The sequence below is a fragment of the Tursiops truncatus genome, chromosome 2, assembly GCF_011762595.2.
Source record: "Tursiops truncatus isolate mTurTru1 chromosome 2, mTurTru1.mat.Y, whole genome shotgun sequence".
NCBI classification, from domain to species: Eukaryota; Metazoa; Chordata; class Mammalia; order Artiodactyla; family Delphinidae; genus Tursiops; species Tursiops truncatus.
This window is the reverse complement of record NC_047035.1, coordinates 31,223,096-31,250,437: the sequence shown is the minus strand read 5'-3', so window position 1 is coordinate 31,250,437 and position 27,342 is coordinate 31,223,096. Positions and strand designations below refer to the sequence as shown.

The 27,342-nt window shown below is 37.9% G+C and overlaps 1 protein-coding gene across 12 annotated transcripts in view; it reads left to right on the top strand.

Moving 5' to 3' along the window:
* PCNX1 (pecanex 1) overlaps nt 1–27,342 on the top strand; it is a 179,625-nt gene that overhangs the window by 131,018 nt on the left and 21,265 nt on the right. For all 12 annotated transcript variants that reach the window (XR_012329918.1, XR_004525034.2, XR_004525033.2 and 9 more), the window contains 5 exons: nt 1,505–1,720; nt 7,105–7,358; nt 9,596–9,826; nt 15,903–16,003; nt 16,773–16,923. Coding sequence is in view for 9 of the 12 variants with exons in the window: in XM_073800299.1 (XP_073656400.1) it covers nt 1,505–1,720; nt 7,105–7,358; nt 9,596–9,826; nt 15,903–16,003; nt 16,773–16,923 (953 nt within the window). In the remaining 3 variants the exon portion in view is untranslated. The remainder of the gene's footprint in view (nt 1–1,504; nt 1,721–7,104; nt 7,359–9,595; nt 9,827–15,902; nt 16,004–16,772; nt 16,924–27,342) is intronic.

The window sequence follows — 27,342 nt, the reverse complement described above, 5'->3', positions numbered from 1 at the left end:
ATAGGTTAAAAAAGTAGAGCACAGTGAAAGTAAAACTGATGAGGTGTATCGAAGAGTATGCAGTCTGAACTTACTATGTTTGCTTCCCTGCTTCGCCAAATGGTTAGATAAGTGTTAATTTCATTAAGTTTATTACATATGGAGATGTCATCTAGAGGAGCCAAATAGCCACTCAAGATAAGGCTTCAGTGGGTGACATTTTGGTGGTGTTACCATTATCTAAAGTTTGGTTCTTAGTTTTGTCCTTTGGGAAACATCTTTTTGTCGGCCCACCTATTAGTAATCTGGCACAGAGAGGGTGAATCTCACTGCCCCACCCATAAAAGATTAATGTATCAACCAGAATATCAGTGTATTAATTTACTAAAGAAATATGACTCCCGATACACTGGAAGATTTGTATTCATTTAACTCGCAGATTACTTCAAATGCTCTGCTTGAGAAACTAAATTATAGTAATCAGATTGATTCATAATTATAAATTTGATTAAGGAGGACTAGTTATTTGATATTAATGACTGTCATTATCATGTTCTGGTAGATATAACAGCCATCTCAGCTCTGGCATGTCCTCGTAGGGGGCTTGGAATTATGCTGCTGAAGATGCCTATCACAAAGACCATGTCCTGAATTAACATGCACACTTCTGTAATGGGCAGACAGCATTAGCTACAACTATTTTATTGAAGCGTGAGCCTAGGGTTTCCCTTTTATTTTATTGTTTAGTTAGGCTGAGTTTAAAGTAATTATTAAGTTTAGTATGTTTTGCCATTCTTCAATTCTGTGCTTTGGGCACCCATTTACAGATTATTGCTTTGGATGGGTTACTTCTAAAGATGGTTTTCTAATTTATTGGGTGATGTTTTATCCTAATTTTTTTTCTTAAAGGATGACTAAAATTTGTAGGTGGTTCTTTACTGCTGTTTCTGTGTATACAGTTTATTTCTGTTTAGCTAATATTAGGCATCTCAGTATACGGAGTTTTTTTGACCAACTTCTCTTTGTTTTGGACTATCTCATTTGTTCAAATCTTGTATTACTTAACCCACTTCCTTTACCAGTATGTCTTTTTGTTCTAGTTTTGAATTTCTTTTATCTTTTTCATTTCTCTTGCATGGTTTTAATTATAAGGCATAGTTAATTGAACAGTGATAGAAAATTTTGATCATGGACTGTTAAAGAGGTAGAAAAGACCTTAGATTTCACCTAATCCAATTCCCACATTTTATGGATGGGGACCAGAGACTCAGAGAGGTTACGTTACGTCTAACTCATTTGAAAATTTTTTTCCCATTATCCCATATTTCATTTTTATATAGAAATTCTAAGGGTATCTGTATTATAAGGGTACAGGGTACCCTTGTAAGGGTATATTATCTTCCTTGTCAAAGAACTATAGATACAACCCTAACTGGAAATTAGTTTTAATACTTTTAACAATCTTGTTTGTTGTTATAAAGGGCACTTAAGGTAAAGTTAACATTTTTTTAATCCCTTCTTATAGGATCAGATGACAACAATCTGAATTCCATCTTTTATGAACATTTAACCAGATCCCTGCAACACAGTCTTTGTGGTGATTTGCACCTAGGACGGTGGGGAAACTACAGTACAGGGGACTGTTTCATTCTTGCCTCTGACTACCTCAATGCGTTAGTACACCTTATAGAGATAGGCAATGGGCTGGTCACCTTCCAGCTGCGGGGACTTGAATTCAGAGGTAAGACATTCACCTTTCATTTCTATAACGTACTCCTGTGACATCTAAGTTTGATGTGTCTACATCTCAAATCAAAAGTTATGAAAGTAGGTCCTTAGTATTTGGAATTCTGGAATGAGAAAAGCTGCTAAAGAGTAGTTATTAGTTTTTTTCCAAATTTCACATTCAGAGAAGAATCATTTTTGCAGTATGCTCTGTATGTAAAGGTAGTATCAATAGTGTATAACAGACTTGTTTTTTCCTGGTAAGAGTGAATTTCTGTTGTTCTGTGCTTGCCCTCTTGCTAGTCTTTTATTGTGATCAGCTGCACATGCTCGTTAGCTGCCTGGCAGCATAGAATGCTGTGAGGCAGAGATTAGCTAACCAAGTTACTTTCATATAACTGCCATGCCTTTGTCCTCAACAATTTTTTTAAATTGAGGTGAAATTCACATAACATCAAATTAACAATTTTAAAGTGAACAAATTAGTGGCATTTAGTACATTCACGATCTTGTGCAACCACCACCTCTGTCTAGTTCCAAAGCATTTTCATCACCCCAAATAAAACCTCACACCCATTAAGCAGTTACTCCCTATTCCCCCACCAGCCTTCAACAATTTTGTATACTGACAAATGAAGCTGTTTCTACACAGAAAATCATGCATTCAGAAACATACCAGCTTGATGTTATCCACTTCTGTAAGTTGAATGTCTTGTAAGCAGGAATAGAAACTTGTCTTATAGGAATTGAAGGAGTCCTATTAATGCATGTGTTTCCAATCTAGGCAACATTTGGACTTGAGAGTTTTTAGAGAAAGCATCCAAGCAGTGTTTTGGTCTATTCTAAGAAGTACCTTAGGTGTTTTTAACCTGAAATAGGAAATAAGAAAGCATTTGTCTAAATAGAGGATCAAATTAGACCTGTACCCTATAGCTTTATTTTTACCCTGGTGTTGAATCAGAAAGTTTGCACCTTTGTTACATAATATCTTTGTTAATGGAGCAAGTGCTTTTCTAAAGTTACTCCATTCATTGGAAATAAGATTTTACTTGTGTAAAACTCAAGGTAGTAAATGTTAATGTTTGCTATTTATTTGTAATTTATTTGTAACCCATTCGCTCTCTCTTCTTTACAATCTCCTATTCTTGTCTTATGGTTTGTTTCTGACTCTCTGTCAGAAGCCCAGGACCTTAATTCCATCTCTTCTAGGGTCTTAACCCAGTGCTGTTCAAATTTAATCCATCTGTCCTCATCCAAAAGCCAGCACCCCCTTACCACTACACATACCACTGCTATAACTTCACCTTCTTTTTAAATTGTTGGCACCTGAAGATTTCATCTTTGCTTTTTGATTTTAATTTAACTTTCTTTTTTAACAGGTATTTGTGGGGAGGTTATTTTATCCAGAATTTCTATGTGTGAATTGGAAGGGGGTCCTTCTTATCTGCTCATTTCACCGTATTGATCAGAAATTGTCCAAATCAAAAATGGATCCAAATTTTCACTCTCCCCACTTTACTCTCTGGTACCAAATAGATTCAAGTAAAATTTTGGATAAATCCTTTGCCATCCAAACTCTCACTCTTTGTCAAACAAAACTCAAATCAATTTGAGAACACAGTACCCCCTTACTTTCTGAACTCATGCTGAATTTCAGTAGCAGGCCGTACCTGTAATTCTTCATTCAGCCATCGTGATTTTTTTTTTTAAAGGCAAATTCAGTTATGTCCTTTCCATTCCATGCTTTAAATTTTCAGTGGCTTTCCATTGCATTTAAAATAGAATTCAAATTCCTTAACACATCCTGTGGACAGCTGTGAGATCTGGCCTCTGTCAGTTTCTCCACCTTACTTTGTAGCACCCTCCTCGTCCACTGTAGCCACACTGGCCTTCCTTCAGTGTCCTAGCTGTGCTAAATTCTTTACTAAGGCTTCCTTATCGCCCTTCCCTTTGCCCAGAAAGTACCAAACGTCTCCCCTCTTCCTGCCAATCTTCCACCTCTAATTCCTTAATTATCTTTAAGAATTAGCTTAACTGTCACTTTCTCAGAGAAGCTTTAGTCTCTAACCACCTGTCCCACATGATTATCTCTCATATTACCCTGTTTTTACCTCCTTAGCACTTAGCAGAGTTCTAATTTTATATTTATTTATTTGTTTAAAGTTTATTTCTTCTCTAGCCCAGGGGTTGGCAGACATTTTCTGTGAAGAGCCAAGATAGTTAACAGTGCAGGCTTTTGGAGCCATACACATTCTCTGTTGCATGTTCTTCTTTGATTTTTCTTTTAAACAACCCTTTAAAAATATCAAAACCACTCTTAGCTTGGATTTGGCCCAGGGCTGTATTTTGTAAACCTTCGCTGTAGATTATAAACTCCTCAAGGGCAGGAGTCCTGTCTGCTTCACTTGTTGTATATCCAGGACCTATCACAGCAGCTAGCATATGATAAAGATCATTTTGTAGACTGGTTAAGTAATCTAAGTAACAGTCTTTTCTCCTTCCTCTTCATTGCAGAACTTTGATGAGGAATGATTATATTCTTGCTCAAATGCTGTTGTGATCTTTGGTTAATTTCTGTCCTTCACAGTGGTAGTCCCTGTTCCATCTACCGCCTGCTCCTCAAAATATTAATTAAGAGTGTTGTCAGGCAGTATTTTGCCAGGCAGATATTTGGATCTGCTGAGCATTTTGATGTGTTTTCTGATGTATACTCCATTAAGCCAATTTAATTCCTTTGATTTTATTGTCTCTTATAGTGGATGCTAAGTTTTAAGTGACATTTAACTAAAATTTCTTGATCAGTTTTTTATAGATCTTGGTTAAATACCTTCATAGTTTTCATTTCCATTTTCATTTTACTGATATTCTCAAGATTCTTTTCCATGTAAATTTTATGTCAGATATTTGAGTTATCAATCATGTTTTTTGTCTATCAGAATTTCCTGGTTACAGCTTCTACCAAGTTTGTAAATGTTACTTCTATATATTTTTAAATGTTACTTCTACCAAGTGTGGTTTTTCAGGTCAGACTTTATAGGTCAAACATTTTTATTCTGTTTGGATTCCTTTCAGTTTTTACTCAAGTTAATTTTAACGTGTCTGGTTTTCATAATTGTTAGTTTTATTAATTTTTACCAGTTATATTCACTATGAAGTGACTGAAGGATCTAGCTAATCCAGGAAACAATTAGTAATGGTTTCTCTAGAATCCCTTTCCAAATCTCAAAATTCTTTTTTCGGTTATTAATATTCCTGTGCTTATTGTTGACTTCATTTTCTAAGCAAAATGTATTACTGGGTATGTTGGGGTAGAAAATATTCTTGGGGTTTGTATGTCAGAGTGAAAACACCCCACATTAATTCAGTTATTCTGTTTGTTCTGCTCCTGTGAACAAGGACCTCATTCTGTCTCTTGTGAGAAAATGTCAAACCTCTGAATTCACTCCTGCCTGTTCTCTTCTCTGTATACTACTACCAGAGTCATCTGCACAAAATACAGCTCTCGTTATGTTATTTCCTTTACTTTAAAAACCTTTGACAGACTTTGCAGAAGGATGACAAAATGAATAAAATAAAGTAAAAACATAATAAAACCTAAGGAATAGACCCAACTTCATGCCACAGTTTAAAAAACCCAGCCTCAGATAGTTTCTTCTAGAAATTGAATAATTCTTCTGCCCTCTCTAATCTATTCTAGCAAATGGATAAGGAAGGAAAATATCTCAAGGCTCTCTTGTACAAAACCAATGTAATACTGATGTAAAAATATGACTGAACTGGCTAAAAAAGTAACTATAGTTTAATTCGTTTATGACTATAGATACAAAAATCCTTGGAGCCCAGAGTAAGGAGGAACCAGCAGTACTTTTTTTTTTTTTTAGTACTTTTATTTTTAAGTATCCCTCACCAATTCAGCCGTTTTTCATTCTTTAAATTAATTATTAAAAGCAAATTGGTTAAATTTCATTTTCATTATTGGTTTCAAAAGTACTTTATAAAATTACATAACATCCTTATTCTGGAAAAAGTGTATATGTGTATCTGTAGTCAGTATCGTATGTAATGGTCAGCCACAGCATGCATTCCTGTTTATGTCAAGTTCAAGACAAAGTTTTTTCACCACTATGTAACACTATTTTGGAAGGGCTCGTCAACATAATTAAACAAGAAATGAAATAATAAAATTGTTGAAGGCTCTAGAGTTCTCGACAGTACAGCTCATTAGCTTGGCCAAGCTTACCTCTCAGTCTTATCGTTCATCATACCACCATCACCACCACCACCACCATCACCAACAGGGGCTAAATTTCATGGCATTTTTTTCTCTCAAAGTGGTGTTTTAAATATGGATGTTGTATATATCCTCTTTAAAAGAAAAAAATTATTATGAAGTCCCACTTACTTTTATTATAATGTAACTTTAATATGTGCCTTTATAAAATTAGCCATAGTCACTCTATAGCCCTATAAGGAATTTACAAATTAAATGGAAGCAAGACCACAGAACGAAATAAAAATTAACATGAATGTGATGGATGGTATGTTGTTGGCATAGATGGCTGTGTATCTAATTCTGTATTTAATCTGATTTTCTATTTTTATTTCAATAACACTAACGCAGAGAATGCCTATTAGATAAGTATCATCTATAAAAGAATGTAATTTCCAAGAATTGTTTGCTAGTACAGAACAATCAGACCTGGTACCTAAGTGAAACTTAGCAGATAAGCCTTATCAGTAGATAAGCCTCAAGTGCCAATAATGTAATCTTATCCACTTATTGTTGGAATTGGCAACAGAGAAGAATTGTAATTATATATTTAATATTAAACTATAGTGAACCATTACAAGTTGTATAGCCAAGGAAGTAGGATGTGTGTATACTATTTCTGCTTGCAGCATGGACACAGTGCTGGTGAGAATACAGCCCAGATTCTTTTGAGTTCTGCATGTCTGTCTGTATCGTGTGCCCTGGGATGATTCAGTTTTCGTTCCACTCCTCCAGTTTTGAGTTAACTCAGACCTTCATGAGACACACATTGACTCATTTGGTCTTCATGTGATATGAATGCAGTTGTAAACCCAAATTTGAAAAATTTGGGAATCAATGAATCAAAGTTCAGGTTGCTTTATTGCACAAATTCTCAGAACCTTGGATGTGCTAGTGCACGTTACGATTCTGCAGGCGATGAGTATATACTGCGCCTCTTTCCTGGAGCATGCCGCAGTTTGTTAATGGACAGTCTAAGGCAGATCAATCGCATCCTCTCAATTGCTATAAATAAAATGTCTTTTTTCTAAGTTTCTTATGTCTTTGAAGCGTTCATTTTTCCACCTCATGTTTTTTTCACCTCATGTTTCTTTCCCCTTAGTCGTAAGTGCTTTCTCTCTCTCTCTAAGGTACTTACTGTCAACAACGGGAAGTGGAGGCCATTACTGAAGGTGTTGAGGAAGATGAAGGATTTTGCTGTTGTGAACCTGGCCATATTCCTCATGTGCTTTCGTTTAATGCTGCATTTAGCCAGCGCTGGCTGGCTTGGGAAGTGATAGTCACCAAGTATATTTTGGAGGGTTATAGCATCACTGACAATAGTGCTGCTTCTATGCTTCAAGTCTTTGATCTTCGGAAAGTACTCACCACTTACTATGTCAAGGTAAGGATATGTGCCTACTTAGATCTGGTATCAGAGGCTCTTGGAAAAGACACACGTATACGCACACGTGCGCACACACATGCACGTTTGTTTTTTTAACTTGTGCTTTGCTTCTAAGTAGTGATTTAAATTCTGTAGTATCCAGTACAGTCAGTAAATTATACTTGTGAAGGTCTTGCTATTTCCTTCTTTAGTGAAACTTACTACATTTGTTCATTAATATTAATAGCTATGGGCTTCCCTGGTGGCGCAGCGGTTGAGAGTCCGCCTGCCGATGCAGGGGACACGGGTTTGTGTCCCGGTCTGGGAGGATCCCACATGCCGCGGAGCGGCTGGGCCTGTGAGCCATGGTCGCTGAGCCTGTGCGTCCGGAGCCTGTGCTCCACAACAGGAGAGGCCACAACAGTCAGAAGCACGCGTACCGCAAAAAAAAAAAAAAGAATATTAATAGCTACCATCTGTAGTGCATACCTTTCAGGCACTGCATTAAGGAATACGCACATACACGCGTGTATATATATGATATGTATATCTTACCTAATTCTCTAAAGGAATATTACGTCCGTGTTTTACATATAAACAAGTTAAGGATCAAAAGTTAACTTCGCCGAAGTCCTCTAACTAGCAAGTGGAGTTGGGGATTTAAAACACAGGCTTGTCTGATTCCTGAGTCCTTGCTATTAACCACTGCTTTGCACTGCTTTCAACAAACTGAATGAAAGTATTGCAAGATTTGGGAGGTCTCCAAAAACACCCTCACATTTGACACCAGTTGCAATTTCAGGGTTCCCAAGACCCTGTAACCACAATCAGGTTCAATAATTTGCTACAAGGACTCACAGAACTCAGCAAAGCCATTATACTCGTGGTTAGAATTTATTACAGTGGAAGGATACAGGTTAAAATCTGCCAAGGGAAGAGGCACATAGGGCAGGGTCTAGAGACACTAAGGCCTGAACTTCCAGTTGTCCTCTCCCAATGGAGTTGTGTAGACAATGTTTATTTCTCCCAGTAACGGTGTGAGAGAATACCTACAGAGCGTTGCCAGCCACGGAAGCTCGCCTGAGCCTCAGTGTACAGAGTTTGTCTTGACACACAGTCATTTAGACTTGTTTGACCATCCACATGGCCAGCCTTAGTCTCCAGATCCTCTAGAGCTCATGGTTCTAAGCCTCCAGGTAAATAAAGACTCTTATCAGGCAGGACAGTGCGTGGGATTAGAGGTTACCTCCCAGAACCCAGGTGCAAAGGCCAAACCTCTCTTTGGGCAAGATTAGTTCTTTACTGCACAGGTATTCTGTTTTTGCTAAAGATTTTACAGAAGTACAGCATGGTTATGACTGGGGGTTTACAGGCTAAGCCAACATTTTCAAGAGGAAAAACGTATGCTAAATCTTAATGATTCATGTGTTATTACCTCTATGTACCACCTTATTTGTGCTGATTGGGTTGAAGCCTGAGTCCTCTGTTGAATGTTTGGTGAAACCCAACCTCAGGAAGCTAAAGAAATCGACTTTGCAACTTTTTTTTTTTTTTGTGGTACGGGGGCCTCTCACTGTTGTGGCCTCTCCCGTTGCGGAGCACAGGCTCCGGACGCACAGGCTCAGCAGCCATGGCTCACAGGCCTAGCCGCTCCGCGGCATGTGGGATCTTCCGGGACTGGGGCACGAACCCGTGTCCCCTGCATCGGCAGGCAGACTCTCAACCACTGCGCCACCAGGGAAGCCCTACAACATTTTTTAACATGTGTGCATTTGTGTGTGGAATGTCCTCTCTCTAAAGATGTATATTGCTATTGCTTTATTTATTAGTTATATTTTTATAACTTGACCTAGGATCACAAGATGGTTTAATAGCTTTCTATGAGAATTTTCTCAAAATAAGTACACCACAATAAAGGTTTTTCATCTCTCTTAAAAGATCCTAAATTCAGTAGACAGAATTGTTTTTAGAATATCCTAAAATCAGTGGACTGGAGTTGTTTTGAAGTTGCCTTCTTGAATTTATGGTTGTGATTTTAAAAGTATTAATTTTTTTTTATCCAGGAAGACCTGAGATGTATTACTGTAGCATTCTTAAAATAGTATACTTACAGTATTGAGCTGGAATATACATTTTTCATTCCTACTATAGTATAAACAGTTGGAATTAATTTACTGAGGACTTGCAGTTAATTCAGATTGTGGTTTAGCCTGAGTTTTTTTTTTTTGTTTTTTTTTTTATCTTTTCCTCATTAGGGTATCATTTATTATGTTACAACCTCTTCTAAACTGGAGGAGTGGCTAGCTAATGAGACGATGCAGGAAGGACTACGTCTGTGTGCAGATCGAAATTACGTTGATGTGGACCCAACGTTTAATCCAAACATTGATGAAGACTATGACCATCGACTTGCAGGCATATCCAGGGAGAGTTTCTGTGTGATTTACCTCAACTGGATAGAGTATTGCTCTTCCCGAAGAGCAAAGGTAGAGTTTATTTCGTTTATAACTCTTTGAATCTGTTTTTCCAAAGATGGAAAGAATACCTCTGTTTGTTATCATGAGGTTAGTTTTTCTAGACTTTCCTCTTTCTAACTATCTGGGTAAGAGAACCTGTCTATTCATTATGATTGGGCCAAACCAACTGCCAAAACAGGTTAGAGTAAGCGACCTTTCTGATTCTTTCATCTGCAGTGTCATAATCTCACTGTCCAAATAGCAACCCCTCCACCCTGTGCAGGTACGTACATATACACAGATTTAGGTTGTAGATTACGTGCAGCACTTTCTTAAAGACTGCGTTTTGGAGCATCCCCAGCCCCAAGCCCCCAGACACACACAGCAGACTTAAGGATAAGTTAATATCTTTGTCCCAAATCCAAAGTCTAATCCAGTGCTAATAGAATTTTCTGCAATGATTGAAACATTCTGTGTTGTTCCAATATGGTAATTACTAACCCACCACATATGGTAGATTATGAGACACTTGAAATGTAGCCAGTATGACTAAGGAAATGAATTTTTAAATTTAATTTTAATTGATTTAAATTTAAATCAATTAAATTTAGGCTAGTGACTACCATACTGGACAATGTTCATCTAGACTACTGACTTTAAAATGTTAACATGGGTAAAAATGATACAGGAATGTGTAAAAATGCAGATTCATGGGCCTTGCCTGTGAGATTCTTATTCTGTAGGTCTAGGCTGGGGACCCAAGATCTTTGTCATGCTGGGTGATTATAATGCAAGGGGTTCGTAATCCGCACTCCAGGATAACTTGTCTTATCCTAAAGGGAAGCTGAGTTGCAGACTTCAGCAACTACAGCTTTCCTCCTAGGTCCCATGGCTCTTGTGGCAGTGTTGCTCCCCTGGTTAGACCCCAGGGACCGTAACCACAGTACCAAGGCAGAGTGCGAAGTCTTGTGTAGTTGAACCACCAGCATCCTATGTACAGGATTACTCTGTACCATGGAGCATAGTGAACCACTTTGACAACCAGTGCCTTTATCATGGTCGGGGCTGTACACACTGACTGTCTTTAGATGTAGCACCTAGTTTAGTCTTTCCTTCACAGATACTCAATTAGAGAAAGGCACCCCATCATAATCAGCCTGTTTCTCTTACTTCATCCATAAGAAAGGGAGCATCCTTGGAATTCCTCTTTGAACAGTGGCCTTTGAGCTTTTGTACTGGATGCACAGTAGATACTGAGCAGAGTAGCATATTTTTAAGGAAGGAATAAAAGATAGAATAAAATAACCTTGTAAGAGCTCAGAGAAAGGACCAGCAGACGATGTCTGGAAATGGAGGCCCTCAAAGCTAATCTTCTCTTCTTTCAAACACATAACAAGCAGTTTATTTTTTTTCCATAAATGAACTATACTTAGAATGCTTTGCACACTGTTCTCAAATCCTTGGACTTATTTCTTGGCGGGGGAGGGGGAGGTGGGGGACGGTTGGAGTGACCATATTATTCTAATAGCCTTTCTCCGGCTTAGACTATATTGGTTACTTTTGTTTGGTTTAACCATCGTCACCTAGGCTAGGAACTCAGTCTACTGACTCAGGAACAGGCTCCATCCTTCCTAACTTTAAGGAATAAATAATGTCTTAGAAATTATTGCTGAGGTCACGGATGTACCTCAAGGAAGTCATCCTCTTAATTGCTAATAAATCATATTCAAAAGGTTTACCTCCAAACTTGGGTATCCCCAGTCTCTTCAGAGAGCTTATTATCACTAGATCAGTCTGGCTTATATTCTACTCTTGTAGTCCCCTCTAGAAGAAAATTGTCAGGAAAATTAAAATAATCCCTTCATTCTCCAGTTTTTTAAATTGAACAAGATTATCCCTACCTCCTTAAAACCATGAATTCTGTTTTCTGAATCACCATTCCCAGAATAACCTCTTCCTAGGGAAGGAAGTTAATTAAACCAGAAAGATTTGCTGACTCCAAATTCTGGTACCCTCACCTGAATGTTAATAAAGTTGCCTCCAGACTTTTTTCCCCTTAATTTCCTTCCAAGATAGTTTTCTAACTTGCATATTACACAGAAATAAAAAAGTCATTTTTTCCTCCTTCTCTTATTATATGTATTCTAGGAGGAAATAATCTTTCATATAATAGCTGTACCTGTCTTCTGAAGAGCTTGAAATAATGTTTTTGTAAGTGTAGCCCTGGATTAACTGCATTAAAACTACCTGGAATGCTAAATTGGAAAGATTCGTCTCAGCTTGACTTTGCTTCCTGCTTGTTAAATGACAGTATATTTCTTTCACCATTGTTGTTAGTATTAGCAAGAAGTCTTTGTGAGAATTTCTAATGCATTTGAGGATGTAAGACACATGTCTTCTCCAACAGTGACAAAATAGAGCTACCAGGGTTGAACCAATTATTTTTTCTCTCAGTACATTAACAATGTGGCTACGCTGCCTTCTGGCTTGCATGGTTTCTGACAAATAATAAAGGCGCACCTCAGAGATATTGCAGGTTCTGTTCCAGACCACCACAGTAAAGCGAGTATCACAGTAAAAGCGAGTCAACACGAATTGGGTTTTTTCCCAATTGTAAATGTTATGAAGTATACTAAGTGTGCAATAGCATTACGTCTAAAACTGTAACCATGTACATTACTTAATTTCAAAATACAGTATTGCTAAAAAATGCTAGCCATCATCTGAGCCTTCAGTAAATCATAATCTTTTTGCTGGTGGATGGTTTGAAATATTTTGAGAATTACCAAAATGTGACCCAGAGGCATAAAAGTGAGCAGATACCATTGGAAAAAATGGTGCCAATAGACTTGCTCAAAACAACATTGCCACAACCCTTCAAGTTGTAAAAAAAACCAAAAAAAAACCCCACAGTATATGCAAAACATAATAAAACAATGTATGCCCGTATGTACCACATAATGATGTCTTTTTTTTGCTGGCTGCTTTTAAGATTTTCTCTTCTTCACTAGTTTTAAGCAATTTACTTATTTATTTGGTTATCCTGGGTCTTAGTTGCTGCACGCTGCATCTTCATTGCAGCATGCGAACTCTTAGTTGCAGCGTGTGGGACTAGATCCCCTGACTAGGGATCGAACCTGGGCCGCCTGCATTGGGAGCGTGGAGTCTTAGCCATTAGACCACCAGGGAAGTCCCAAGCAGTTTAATTATGATGTACCTTGGTGCTGTCTTCTTAATGTTTCTTGTTCTTGGAGTTCATTGAGCTACTTGAATCCCTAGGTATATACCATTTTCATCAGATTTGGAAATATTTTGGTGATTATTTTTTCAAATTTTTTTTCCTGTCTTCCTGTTTCCCTTTTCTGGGGAACTCCAGTTAACATTTATATTAGGCTGCCTTAAGTTGTCCTACAGCTCACTGATGCCCTGTATTTTTTTTTTAGTCTTTTTTTGTCTCTGTGTTTAATTTTGCATAGTTTCTGTTATATTTGTTAGATCATTTATTTTTTCTTCTACATTGTTTAATATGCCATTAATCTCATACAGTGTATTTTTTTTATTCTCAGACATTGCACTTTTTTGTATTTTTGAGGTTTAATTTTTGTCTTTAATTTTTTTTTTTGGCTGCTCTGTGGGGCTTTCGGGATCTTAGTTCCCCAATCAGGGATCGAACCCAGGCCCCCAGTGGTGGAAGTGTGGAGTCATAACCACTGGACCACCAGGGAACTCCTCGTGTCTTTTATACTGATATAAACCTTCCATGTCTCTACTAGCATGCTGTCATTCCTCTATCTTTTTGAACTTACGGAATGCAGTTATAATAACTCTTTTAATGTCCTTGTTGACTAATTCTAACACCTGCGTCATTTCTGGGTCAGTTTTGATTGATTAGTTGATTACTTTTCTAATTGCGGGTCCTATTTACCTGCTAGTTTGCATGCCTGACAGTTTTTGATTGGATGCTAGACTTGATGAATTTTACCTTGATGAGTGCTAGATATTTTTGTATTCCCGTAAATATTATTGACCTTATTATTCTGTGACACAAATTCCTTGGGGACAGTTTGATCTTTTCAGGGTTTACCTTTAGCTTTCTTAGGAGGGACCAAAGCAGCCTTTAGTCTGGGGCTAATTTTTCCTCATTACTGAGACAGTATTCTTTTGAGCACTCTAACCAATCATAGAATTTTCCATTGTTCCTTTCTGCTTTTTTTCTGATGGTTCTGTTCTCAGCCTTGGACCTTTGCTGTATGTGCTGATCACTAATCTGCTGGACTCAAGAGGGAGCCTCTGCAGATCTCCAGAGCTTGCTCTCTATATGTAGGTCTCTCCTTGGCACTTTGCCTTGCAAACTCTAGCCACCTTGACCTCCCCAGACTCCCAGCTATCTACTCAACTTGGAGACCTCTAGGCTCTACCTGTGTTCCTCTTCCTTGTACTACAGCCTGGAAACTCTTGTAGGGTTTCCCATTTCTCAGAGATTAGTATCCAATGTCTCAGTATATTCTTTTCTTGGTCATTTCAGTTGCAAGGGGTAAATCCGGCCTTTTTATTACTCTGTCTTGGCCAGTAGCAGAGGCCTGAACTAGATTTAAAATAAAAATGTTTTTGGACTGCCCTGGTGGTCCAGTGGTTAAGACTCTGCACTTCCACTGCAGGGGGGCACGGGTTCAATCTGTGGTCAGGGAACTAAGATTCCCGCATGCCACGTGGTGCAGCCAAAAAAAAAATTTTTTTTTCCCATCACAAAAGCAATACGTTTTCAGTATATAAAGTTGACTGGGTAGGGAAGGGAGGGAGACGGAAAAGAAAGAAATGTAGGATCTCCTACACAGTTACTATTGTTAACTGAATTACGCAATTGATGGTAATTAACTAACCAAGCTATATTAAGTTAGTATCTTAGATAACTGCCCTTTTTTGTTTATAAGTTAATGGTTTATAAAGCCAAATATATATACCATTGGCCAAGTTAGAATAATTAAGCTCATTATCAGCCTAGATCCATGATTCTTCAACTTTAGCATGCGTTAGAATCACCTGGAGTGTGATGGGTGGACACCACCTTCAGAATATGACTTCATAGGTCTGAAGTGGCTCAAGAATTTGCATTTCTAATAAGTTCCCAGATGATTCTAATAAGTTCCCAGATGTCCCAAGATTACACTTTGAGAACCACTGCTTTAGATTGTTTCCAGTCATTGAGATGCTACCAAGATTTTCTGTAGTATTATATAAAGTATACCATTTTGCTTGTGCATATATATATAATTATTGTATTATATATTTTTAATATATAATATATATGTAATAGTCAATAATCAAGGTATGCAGTTGTTGAAAAATTAAAAGGTTGAGGGGAAGCAGTAGTCTACAGATATCAATTTGATTTTCTTTACTATGGTTATAGTCACTAATAGGCTATATAGATAGAATATTATATTTTTCAGGAGAGGACAGTATCAGTAATGATGTATATCAACAAGTACTTTGAGATGTTTAGTTAAGATCCTAATACTCTGTAATACAGCCACTTTTTTTTTGGTATGTTCTAGTATTATTATAAAGTACTAGATTTTATTTAAAGATTCCAAAGAACCTCCTCATATACATTCACACTTCATTTTATGCTGTTTTGTTAAGTTTCTTTTCATTAGAATTTTTATCTGGAGAGATAGAAAGTATGTACTAGTTGAGCTCCTGAACTTCTCTGATTTATTAAATAGATATCTTCTGACTTGTTAAATACTCATATTCCTTTCTGATAACTAACATTCTTTTGTTTTTCCTTTTTTTAATGAGGTGTAATTGACATAACATTAATTAGTTTCAGGTGTACAACATAATTATTCCATATTTGTGTATATTGCAAAGTGATAACCACAATAAGTCTAGTTAACATCTTTCACCATACGTAGTTACAGAATTATTTTTTCCTTGTGACGAGAACTTTCAAGATCTACTCACTCAGTAATTTTCAAATATGCAATACAGTATTACTAAACTGTAGTCATTGTGCTGTACATTACATCACCGTGACTTATTCATTTTATAACTGGAAATTTGTGCCTTTTGACCCTGTCACCCCATTCTTTGTTTTTTAAAGCCACTGGATGTGGACAAAGATTCATCCCTGGTGACTCTTTGTTATGGACTCTGTGTTCTGGGACGGAGAGCTTTGGGGACCGCATCCCACCATATGTCCAGGTAAGGAAGGCATTTCTATTTTCAGAAAGAGACTGGGAAGCTCTATAACTGAAATCTGAAAAATCTGAAATAGTTTTTAATGGAAGCATTCTGTGCTAATTTATTGCAAATGCCTCTTCAGATATTGTATTGTATAGATCTTTTTGCCGAACACAGTGGAGTTCTAAGTGGTTAACAGAACTGGCTTTTAAAATTCACACGTGTGGGCAACTATAGATAATGAGAATTTAATAGACTTAAGACATTTTAAGAAATAATCAACTCATAACGTATGATTGGTCTCTTCCCATATACATCTGTTTTTCTAACAATTCATTTCTTTTTATTTTTCCATTTCTCCTTGCAATTCTTGTTCACAGCATTTATACTGTTAATATAGTGGTCCATTAGATTTGGGGACTAAATATAAACTGGATTTCTTGACATATACATCCAATTGAATTAGAATTAAGAAATGCCACATATTTTAAGTTTCTTCTGTGATTCCTACATGTTTTCCATTAGGCCCTCCTTACTTTCTTTTAAGTTACAGTGTCTTTGCCTGTTGCTTATTTTCAGGTACTCACTATTATAGTAGTTCATAAACAAGGGTCCCAGGTCAAACAGGCCCTGTCCCTTGTGATTCTGATTCAGGGGTGCTTACATTAGTTCTTGGCATTTGTATCTTCAAAACACTCCCACATTCTTCTGATGCATAACCAAGTGTTAGAATCAGTGTAATGGAAGACCTTTGTTAAAATATGTAAACTTTTATCTCTAATCTTAACAGTAATTTAGAGTCATTCCTCTATGGATTGCATGCCCTATTTAAGGGAGATTTCCGAATTTCTTCAATTCGAGACGAGTGGATCTTTGCTGACATGGAATTGCTGAGAAAAGTAGTAGTCCCTGGAATTCGTATGTCCATTAAACTTCACCAGGTAAGAGTAGAGAATTTCTAATGCATTACTGGTGTTTAATGGTACTTCTTCACTTGACTTGCAAATTATGTTCCTTAGGATCCTTTTGAGAAAGACTCTGATTCGAAGCAAAGAAAAACATGATTCATGACATGATATTAAATCTTAGGAGCCTAAACCTGTGTTTCTAACAGTAAATTTGAATGTTAATATTAGAGAGTGACCTGGGCATGAACTTGAGGAAAAAATGCAAGCAGTGATAAACTGGAAATAAATACCTATGGCCCCTGTAATGGTTGCTTTGACTTCACGTGATTGTAATTCATTCCTGTTCTGTGGGTGGACATAGCTGACTTCTGGTGCAGTGTAACAGCATCTCTGGAGTCTTGTAAGTGCTGCTGTTACTGAACTATGAGCTCCATTCAGCATGTTGTATAGAGTAATAGATGGTTAGGACAGATTCAGCCTTAATTAGATAATCCTAGTAAGGTAATAAAATGAAAATGAGGCCTCCAAAATGTATATCTAAAGCCCTGGATCACTTTAAGAATATATTTTGAAATTAAATACGGGCACTTGCTGCTCTAATCATTTCACTTGACAGTAATGATGAGATCTGATGATAGAGAGCACATGACAATATTCATTAAAGCACATCTGCTGTGCTCAAATCTGGATGACTCTTTCCACCAAATAAAGGGTGAATTACTCTTCAGATGATTTTACTGTGATCTAAAGTGTTAGAATGGGAAGTTCCCTGGTGGTCCAGTGATAAAGAATCTGCCACCCAATGCAGGGGCCACAGGTTCGATCCCTGGTCAGGGAACTAAGATCCCACATGCTGCGGGACAGCTGAGCCCACGTGCCACAACTACTAGCTCGCGCACCACAAACTACACAGCCCACGTGTTGTGGAGTCCACGCACCACAGCTAGAGAGAGAATACCCACGCAACACAACTAGAGAGAGAAAACCCACACACCACAACTAGAAAGAAGCGCACGCACCACAACGAAAGATCCTGCATGTCTCAGTGAAGACTCCGCATGCCACAACTAAGACCCGATACAGCCAAAAAATAAAATAAAATAAGGTAAAACGTGTTGCAATGAAGTTAACACCCCACATTATTTAGGAGCATTACTGATAAGGGCTATAGTATTTGAAAATCTCTGTGAAAAGAATACTATTTTGAGGATGATGGGGAAAATGTACAATAGAGATCAAATAGAATTGTCCATCTTCAGGCTAGCTTTAGAGTTTCAAGACAAAATTCAGTATATTGAAAAGAAAAAGATAATGACTTCATATTAAAATATTTTTAAAACTTCAGAATTACTCAAAAGGTATTGTGTGTCTGCTACATAAGAAATACTCTTCTATGTAGCATGACTAACTGTTAATTCTGAACATTATGACAGGTATTTTATCTCCATCTGGGATAGAGGAGCTGAGGCACAGGCTCTCTGTATTTTCTGATCCTTCCGTGTCTGTCCCTGTCTCTCCCTACGAGTGCTATTGCCTGTTGCTCCCAGTCCATTTCCTCACATGTGTTTTTAGCCTGTGACAGTGGTTCTCCACCTTATAATCAGGGCCAACACAGTTGGGTATAGCACACTGTCATCATTAGCCATGACAGACAGCAACAGTGACAAACAGAGAGGGTAAGGAGGTGGACTCGGGAACTGGGGGCCATGGAGGGCTGGGGGAGGGGAGGAGATGAGAACGCAGATGCAACCTGGAGAAGTTCTGTGATTCACATACACCTTTGAGAAGGGCGAGATTGACCTGTAAAGTAACAAGCAACAGCCATTCACTGCACATCACTTTGACCAGACGATGGGTTGCCAGTGAGGACTCTCTGGCCAGGAAAAGATAGATGTGTCAGTCAGTACTGGTCATCTCCAAAGTTCATATGTACTCATGAAAATCCACAGAAGGCTTATATGTTAAAGGATTAGTACACGCTTGGCATATGACGCAGCAACTCCACTCCTATGTATTTACCCAAGAGAATGAAAGTGTATGGCCATGCAAAGACTTACACACAAGTGTGCATAGCCATTCTATAGCCCCAGACGGCAAACTCCAATATTCATCAACAGATAGAACGTTACGTAGCAATAAAAAGAAATGATCTACTGTTACATGCCACAACAAGAATGAATCTCAAACATTATGCAGAGTAAGAGAAGCCAAACATAAAAAGAGTACATAATATTTTAGGAACCAAGATGGTGAAGTAGAAGGACGTGCTCTCACTCCCTCTTGTGAGAACACTAGAATCACAACTAGCTGCTGGACAGTCATCAACAGAAAGACACTGGAACTCAACAAAAAAGATACCCCACATCCAAAGACAAAGGAGAAGTCACAATGAGATGGTAGGAGGGGTGCAGTCACAGTAAAATCAAATCCCATAACTGCTGAGTGGGTGACTCACAGACTGGAGAACACTTGTACCACAGAAGTCCACCCACTGGAGTGAAGGTTCTGAGCCCCACGTCAGGATCCCAAACTGGGGGTCCAGCAACAGGAGGAGGAATTCCTAGAGAATCAGGAAGGCTAGTGGGATTTGATTATAGGACTTTGACAGGACTGGGGGAAACAGAGACTCCACTCTTGGAGGGCACACACAAAGGAGTGTGTGCATCAGGACCCAGGGGAAGGAGCAGTGACTGCAGGGGAGACCGAACCAGACTTAACTGCTAGCGTTGGGGGGTCTCCTACAGACGTGGGTGGTGGCTGTGGGGACAAGGACACTGGCAGCAGAAGTTCTGGGAAGTACTCCTTGGCGTGAGCCCTCCCAGAGTCGGCCATTAGCCCCACCAAAGAGCCCAGGTAGGCGCCAGTGTTGGGTTGCCTCAGGCCAAACAATTAACAGGGAGAGAACCCAGCCCCATCCATCAGCAGTCAAGCAGATTAAAGTTTTACTGGGCTCTGCCCACCAGAGCAACACCCAGCTCTACCCACCACCAGTCCCTCCCATCAGGAAACTTGCACAAGCCTCTTAGATAGCCTCATCCACCAGAGGGCAGACAGCAGAAGCAAGAAGGACTAGAATCCTGTAGCCTGTGGAACAAAAACCACATTCACAGAAAGATAGACAAGATGAAAAAAGGCAGAGGGCTATGTACCAGATGAAGGAACAAGATACAACCCCAGAAAAACAACTAAGTGAAGTGGAGATAGGCAACCTTCCAGAAAAAGAATTCAGAATAATGATAGTGAAGATGATCCAGGACCTCAGAAATAGAATGGAGGCAAAGATCGAGAAGATGCAATAAATGTTTAACAAAGACCTAGAAGAATTAAAGAATAAACACCTAGAAGAAATAAAGAACAAACAAACAGAGATAAACAATATAATAACTGAAATGAAAAATACACTAGAAGGAATCAATAGCAGAATAACTGAGGCACAAGAACGGATAAATGACCTGGAAGACAGAATGGTGGAACTCACTGCTGCGGAACAGAATAAAGAAAAAAGGATGAAAATATGAAGAGAGCCTAAGAGACCTCTGGGACAACCTTAAATGCAACAACATTCGCATTATAGTGGTCCCAGAAGGGGAAGAGAGAGAGAAAGGACGTGAGAAAATATTTGAAGAGATTATAGTAGAAAAATTCCCTAATATGGACAAGGAAGGAGCCACCTGAGTCCAGAAAGCTCAGAGAGGCCCATACAGGATAAACCCAAGGAGAAACACACCAAGACACATAGTAATCAAACTGGCAAAAATTAAAGACAAAGAAAAATTATTAAAAGCAGCAAGGGAAAAACGACAAATAACATACAAGGGAACTCCCGTAAGGTTAACAGCTGATTTCTCAGCAGAAATCCTACAAGCCAGAAGGGAGTGGCATGATATACTTAAAGTGATGAAAGGGAAGAACCTACAACCAAGATTACTCTACCCAGCAAGGATCTCATCCAGATTCGATGGAGAAATCAAAAGCTTTACATACAAGCAAAAGCTAAGATAATTCAGCACCACCAAACCAGCTCTAAAACAAATGCTAAAGGAACTTCTCTAAGTGGGAAACACAAGAGAAGAAAAGGACCTACAAACACAAACCCAAAACAATTAAGAAGATGGTCGTAGGAACATACATATCAATAATTACCTTAAATGTGAATGGATTAAATGCTCCAACCAAAAGACACAGGCTTGGTGAATGGATACAAAGATGAGACCCATCTATATGCTGTCTACAAGAGACCCACTTCAGACCTAGGGACACATACAGACTGAAAGTGAGGGGATGGAAAAAGATATTCCATGCAAATGGAAATCAAAAGAAAGCTGGAGTAGCAATACTCATATCAGATAAAATAGACTTTAAAATAAAGAATGTTACAAGAGACAAGGAAGGACACTACATAATGATCAAGGGATCAATCCAAGAAGAAGATATAACAATTATAAATCTATATGCACCCAACATAGGAGCACCTCAATACATAAGGCAACTGCTAACAGCTATAAAAGAGGAAATCGACAGTAACACAATAATAGTGGGAGACTTTAACACCTCACTTACACCAATGGACAGATCATCCAAAATGAAAATAAATAAGGAAACAGAGGATTTAAATGACACAACAGACCAGACAGATTTAATTGATATTTATTGGACATTCCATCCAAAAACAGCAGATTACACTTTCTTCTCAGGTGTGCATGGAACATTCTCCAGGACAGATCACATCTTGGGTCACAAATCAAGCTTCAGTAAATTTAAGAAAATTGAAGTCATGTCAGGCATCTTCTCTGACCACAATGCTATGAGATAGAAATGGATTACATGGGAAAAAAACATAAAAAACACAAATACATGGAGGCTAAACAATACGGTACTAAATAACCAAGAGATCACTGAAGAAAGCAAAGAGGAAATCAGAAAATACCTAGAGACAAATGACAATGAAAACACAAAGATCCAAAACCTATGGGATGCAGCAAAAGCAGTTCTAAGAGGGGAGTTTATAGCTTTACAAGCCTACCTCAAGAAAAAAGAAAAGTCTCAAATAAACAATCTAACCTTATGCCTAAAGGAACTAGAGAAAGAAGAACAAACCAAACCCAAAGTTAGCAGGAGGAAAGAAATCATAAAGATCAGATCAGAAATAAATGAAATAGAAACAAGAAACAATAACAAAGTTCAATAAAACTAAAAGCTGGTTCTTTGAGAAGATAAAATTGATAAACCATTAGGCAGACTCATCAAGAAAAAGAGGGAGAGGACTCAAATCAATAAAATTAGAAATGAAAAAGGAGAAGTTACAGCAGACACCGCAGACATACAAAGCATCCTAAGAGACTACTACAAGCAACTCTATGCCAGTAAAATGGACAACCTGGAAGAAATGGACAAATTCTTAGAAAGGTGTAAGCTTCCCAGAACGAACCAGGAGAAATAGAAAATATGAACAGACCAATCACAAGTAATGAAATTGAAACTGTGATTAAAAATCTTCCAACAAAGGTCCAGGACCAGATGGCTTCACAGGTGAATTCTATGAAACATTTAGAGAAGAACTAACACCCATCCTTCTCAAACTCTTCCAAAAAATTGCAGAGGAAGGAACACTACCAAACTCATTCTATGAGGCCACCATCACCCTGATACCAAAACCGGAGAAAGATACTACAAAAAAAGAAAATTACAGACCAGTATCACTGATGAATATAGATGCAAAAATCCTCAACAAAATACTAGCGAACAGAATCCAACAACACATTAAAAGGATCATACACCACGATCAGGTGGGATTTATCCCAGGGATGCAAGGGTTCTTCGATATACGTAAATCTATCAACGTGATACACCATATTAACAAATTGAAGAATAAAAACCATATGATCATCTCAATAGATGCAGAAAAACCTTTGACAAAATTCAACACCCATTTATGATAAAAACTCTTCAGAGAGTGCGCATAGAGGGAACCTACCTCAACATAATAAAGGCCATATATGACAAACCCACAGTAAACATCATTCTTAATGGTGAAAAACTGAAACATTTCATAAGATCAGGAACAAGACAAGGATGTCCACCCTCACCACTATTATTCAACAAAGTTTTGGAAGTCCTAGTCACGGCAATCAGAGAAGAACAAGAACTAAAAGTAATCCAGATCAGAAAAGAAGAAGTAAACCTGTCACTGTTTGCAGATGACATGATACTGTACATAGAGAATCCTAAAGATGCCACCAGAAAACTACTAGGGCTAATCAATGTATTTGGTAAAGTTGCAGGATACAAAATTAATGCACAGAAATCTCCTGCATTCCTATACACTAATGATGAAAAATATGAATTAGGAAACACTCCCATTTACTATTGCAACAAAAAGAATAAAATACCTAGGAATAAACCTACCTAGGGAGACAAAAGACCTGTATGCAGAAAACTATAAGACACCGATGAAAGAAACTAAAGATGATACCAACAGATGGAGAGATATACCATGTTTTTGGATTGGAAGCATCAATATTGTGAAAATGACTATACTACCCAAAGCAATTTACAGAATCAGTGCAATCCCTATCAAATTACCAATGGCATTTTTAGCAGAACTAGAACAAAAAGTCTTAAAATATTTATGGAGACACAAAAGACCTCGAATAGCCAAAGCAGTCTTGAGGTAAAAAAACGGAGCTGGAGGAATCAGAATCCCTGACTTCAGACTGTACTATAAAGCTACAGTAATCAAGACAATACGGTACTGGCAGAAAAACAGAAACATATTATCAGTGGAACAAGATAGAAAGTCCAGAGATAAACCCACGCACCTGTGGTCAGCTAATCTATGACAAAGGAGGCAAGGGTGTACAATGGAGAAAAGACAGTCTCTTCAAATAAGTGGTGCTGGGAAATCTGGACTGCTACATGTAAAGGAATGAAGTTAGAACACTCCCTAACACCATACACAAAAATAAACTCAAAATGGATTAGAGACCTAAATGTAAGACTGGACGCTATAAAACTCTTAGAGGAAGACATAGGAAGAACACTCTTTGACATAAATCACAGCAAGATCTTTTTTGATCCACCTTCTAGAGTAATGGAAATAAAAACAAAAGCAAATGGGACCTAATGAAACTTCAAAGCTTTTGCACAGCAAAGGAAACCAAGAACAAGGTGAAAAGACAGCCCTCAGAATGGGAGAAAATATTTGCACACGAATCAATGGACAAAGGATTAATCTCCAATATATATAAACAGCTTATGCAACTCAATATTAAAGAAACAAACAACCCAATCCAAAAAGAAGACCTAAATAGACATTTCTCCAACGAAGACATACCGATGGCCAAGAAGCACATGAAATGCTGCTCAACATAATTATTAGAGAAATGCAAATCAAAACTACAATGAGATACTACCTCATACCAGTTAGAATGGGCATCATCAGAAAATCTACAAACAACAAATGCTGGAGAGGGTGTGGAGTAAAGGGAACCCTCTTGCACTGTTGTTGGTAATGTAAATTGATACAGCCACTATGGAGAACAGTATGGAGGTTCCTTCAAAAACTAAAAATAGAATTGCCATATGATCGAGCAATCCCAGTACTGGGCATATACCCAGAGAAAACCATAATTCAAAAAGACACATGCACCCCAATGTTCATTGCAGCACTATTTACAATAACCAGGTCATGGAAGCAACCTAAATGCCCATCGACAGACAAATGGATAAAGAAGATATGGTACGTATATACAATGGAATATCACTTAGCCATAATAGGAATGAAATTGGGTCATTTGTAGAGACGTGGGTGGATCTGGAGACTGTCATACAGAGTGAAGTATGTCAGAAAGAGAAAAACAAATGTCATATATTAACGCATATATGTGGAACCTAGAAAAATGGTACAGATGAACCGGTTTACAGGGCAGAAATTGAGACACAGATGTAGAGAACAAACATACGGAAACCAAGGGGGAAAGCAGCCAGGGGTGGGGGTGGTGGTGTGATAAATGGGGAGATTGGGATTGACATGTATACACTGATGTTTATAAAATTGATGACTAATAAGGACCTGCTGTATAAAAAAATAAAATTAAATTTAAAAATATTTTTAAGTACATATTGTATTATTTTATTTATATAAAATTTAAAACAGGCCCAACTAATCTCTAGTGACAGAAGGCAGATCAGTGCTTGTTTGGGATATAGAGATTGAATACCAAAAGGCAGGAGGGAACTTTGGGATGATGGAAATGGTCTATATCTAGATTATAGCAGTGATTACACGAGCTTGCACATTTGTCGAAACGCATCTCACTGTACTCTTAAAATGGGTGCAGTTTGTTGTGTGTAAATTATACGTCAACCTGATTTTTTAAAAAAGATCCTGTTCCCAGAGAGCTAAAAATACGGAATTTGTAATAACTTTTGTTTCAGACACAGTCTTTGATAGGGTGCTTTTAGCGATTTCATAGATTTTTTTTAACTTTTGCCTTTTTCCTTTACAGTTCTTTTTTAATTTTTTAATTCTCCAATCTAATGTGTTATATGTTTTTTACTTTAGAAATTAAAACTGTTATCTGTGTAATATTTAATTTTACAGTGTCCTATAGTGTATCAGTGCTCTCATACACATTATATCACCCACAACCCAGAAAATTATTTTAATCCCCGTTTTATAGATGAAGATTAATCAAAACTCAGAGAAATTACGCAAATTGCCCTTTTCATGTTTTCTCTCTTGTCCTCTATTTAATCATTTTATAAAACAGCATATTTCCTTATTTTTTTCTCTTTCGCTAGTCTCTTTAAGGATTTACCTGGTTGTTAGAAGTAAAATAAACCAATTAAAGTCTATCTTGGTTTACAAGAGATATATAATGAAAATCTTACAATCTGTGATCTCCTTGAGGACAAGGACAATATTAATCTCTATGTCTATGTCCTCCTTGCTTAGCACAGTGCTTGGCCCCCTGTGTATGTTTGCTACATGAGTTTCATTGTTTTCGAAAAATAATATTTCGTGTGCCTCCGCTCATAACTTCTTATGAGAAGTTTCTAAAATGCTTTTGAAATCTTTTCCTAGAATTGGAAACATTATCTCTTTTTATTTATTTGAAAACTAATGAAAAACATTGAAAAGTAAACATCTCCCAAGAGTAAGCACCTTCCGTCATCCCATACCATCATACAACAGCCCCACAAAGAAGTCACTGCCAATAATTTGACGCCTATCTTTTCTGACTTCCCCAAGTTCATGCAGACATTTCCAACTATATGTATAAATATCTTCCTTTTTAAAAATGTAATCATGCTATAGAAATTGATCTGGAGTGCAAGCTTTCTTCCCGTTTAGTTTACCATGGACACCTTTCTAAGTTAGCACATATAGAGGCACACCACATTCTTTAATGACTCTGTAGTATTCCAGAGTATAATTTTTACTCCATTTATTAAGCTATCTCACTATTCATGGACATTCTGATTGTTTCAGTTTTTTTAATAAAATTATTTATTTATTTTTGGCTGTGTTGGGTCTTCATTGCTGTGCGTGGGCTTTCTCTGGTTGCGGTGAGCAGGGGCTACTCTTTGTTGTGGCATGCAGGCTTCTCATTGCGGTGGCTTCTCTCGTTGCGGAGCACGGGCTCTAGGCATGCGGGCTTCAGTAGTTGTGGCACCCAGGCTCAGTAGTTGCGGCTCATGGGCTTTAGAGCACAGGCTCAGTAGTTGTGGCTCACGGACTTAGTTGCTCAGCGGCATGTGAGATCTTCCCGGTCCAGGGATCGAACCCATGTCCCCTGCATTGGCAGGTGTATTCTTAACCACTGAGCCACCAGGGAAGTCCCTGTTTCAAATATTTTATCAGTAAAACAGTGCTGAATGATGTACATAGAAGTTTACATATTCATTCAACTATTTTAAGTGAGAAGAAATATTTGGACAAGACTAAGCATTCTCCACTTTTGGCATGCCTAATGATTTCCAACTTTGTTTCTGTTTTATTAAGAATGTGATTATTGCCTGTCTCTGTATGTTTATTTTCCATTCAAATAATTGTACAAATACTGCTATCCAAGGATGTCATTCCTTCCCTAATTGAACAGCTTGATGAAAGAGAGCACATCTTATGGCATCTAGCTATCTGCTGGTGTAGGAAAGTGAACTCAGTATTTAAAAGAAAGATTAGCATGGTTGCTGGTGTGTGATGGACAGAAGTCAAGAGCCATCCATCAGTATTTTAAGCAGTAAATTCTCTTAGGGCATGTTCACTAGAAGCAGAGTCAGAGTCCAGGGTTCTCGTGCAAAAGACTAATTGAGGGGATGCCCTCAGGACAGTCTGTGAGGAAATGATGGAAGCAGGAAAGAGCAAGGGAAGAAGCTAAGCAGAAGTGTCTTTCAGCTGAGCTCTAGCCTCCCCTGGTCTCCAGAGGGAGCTCTGGAGTGTGAATGTCA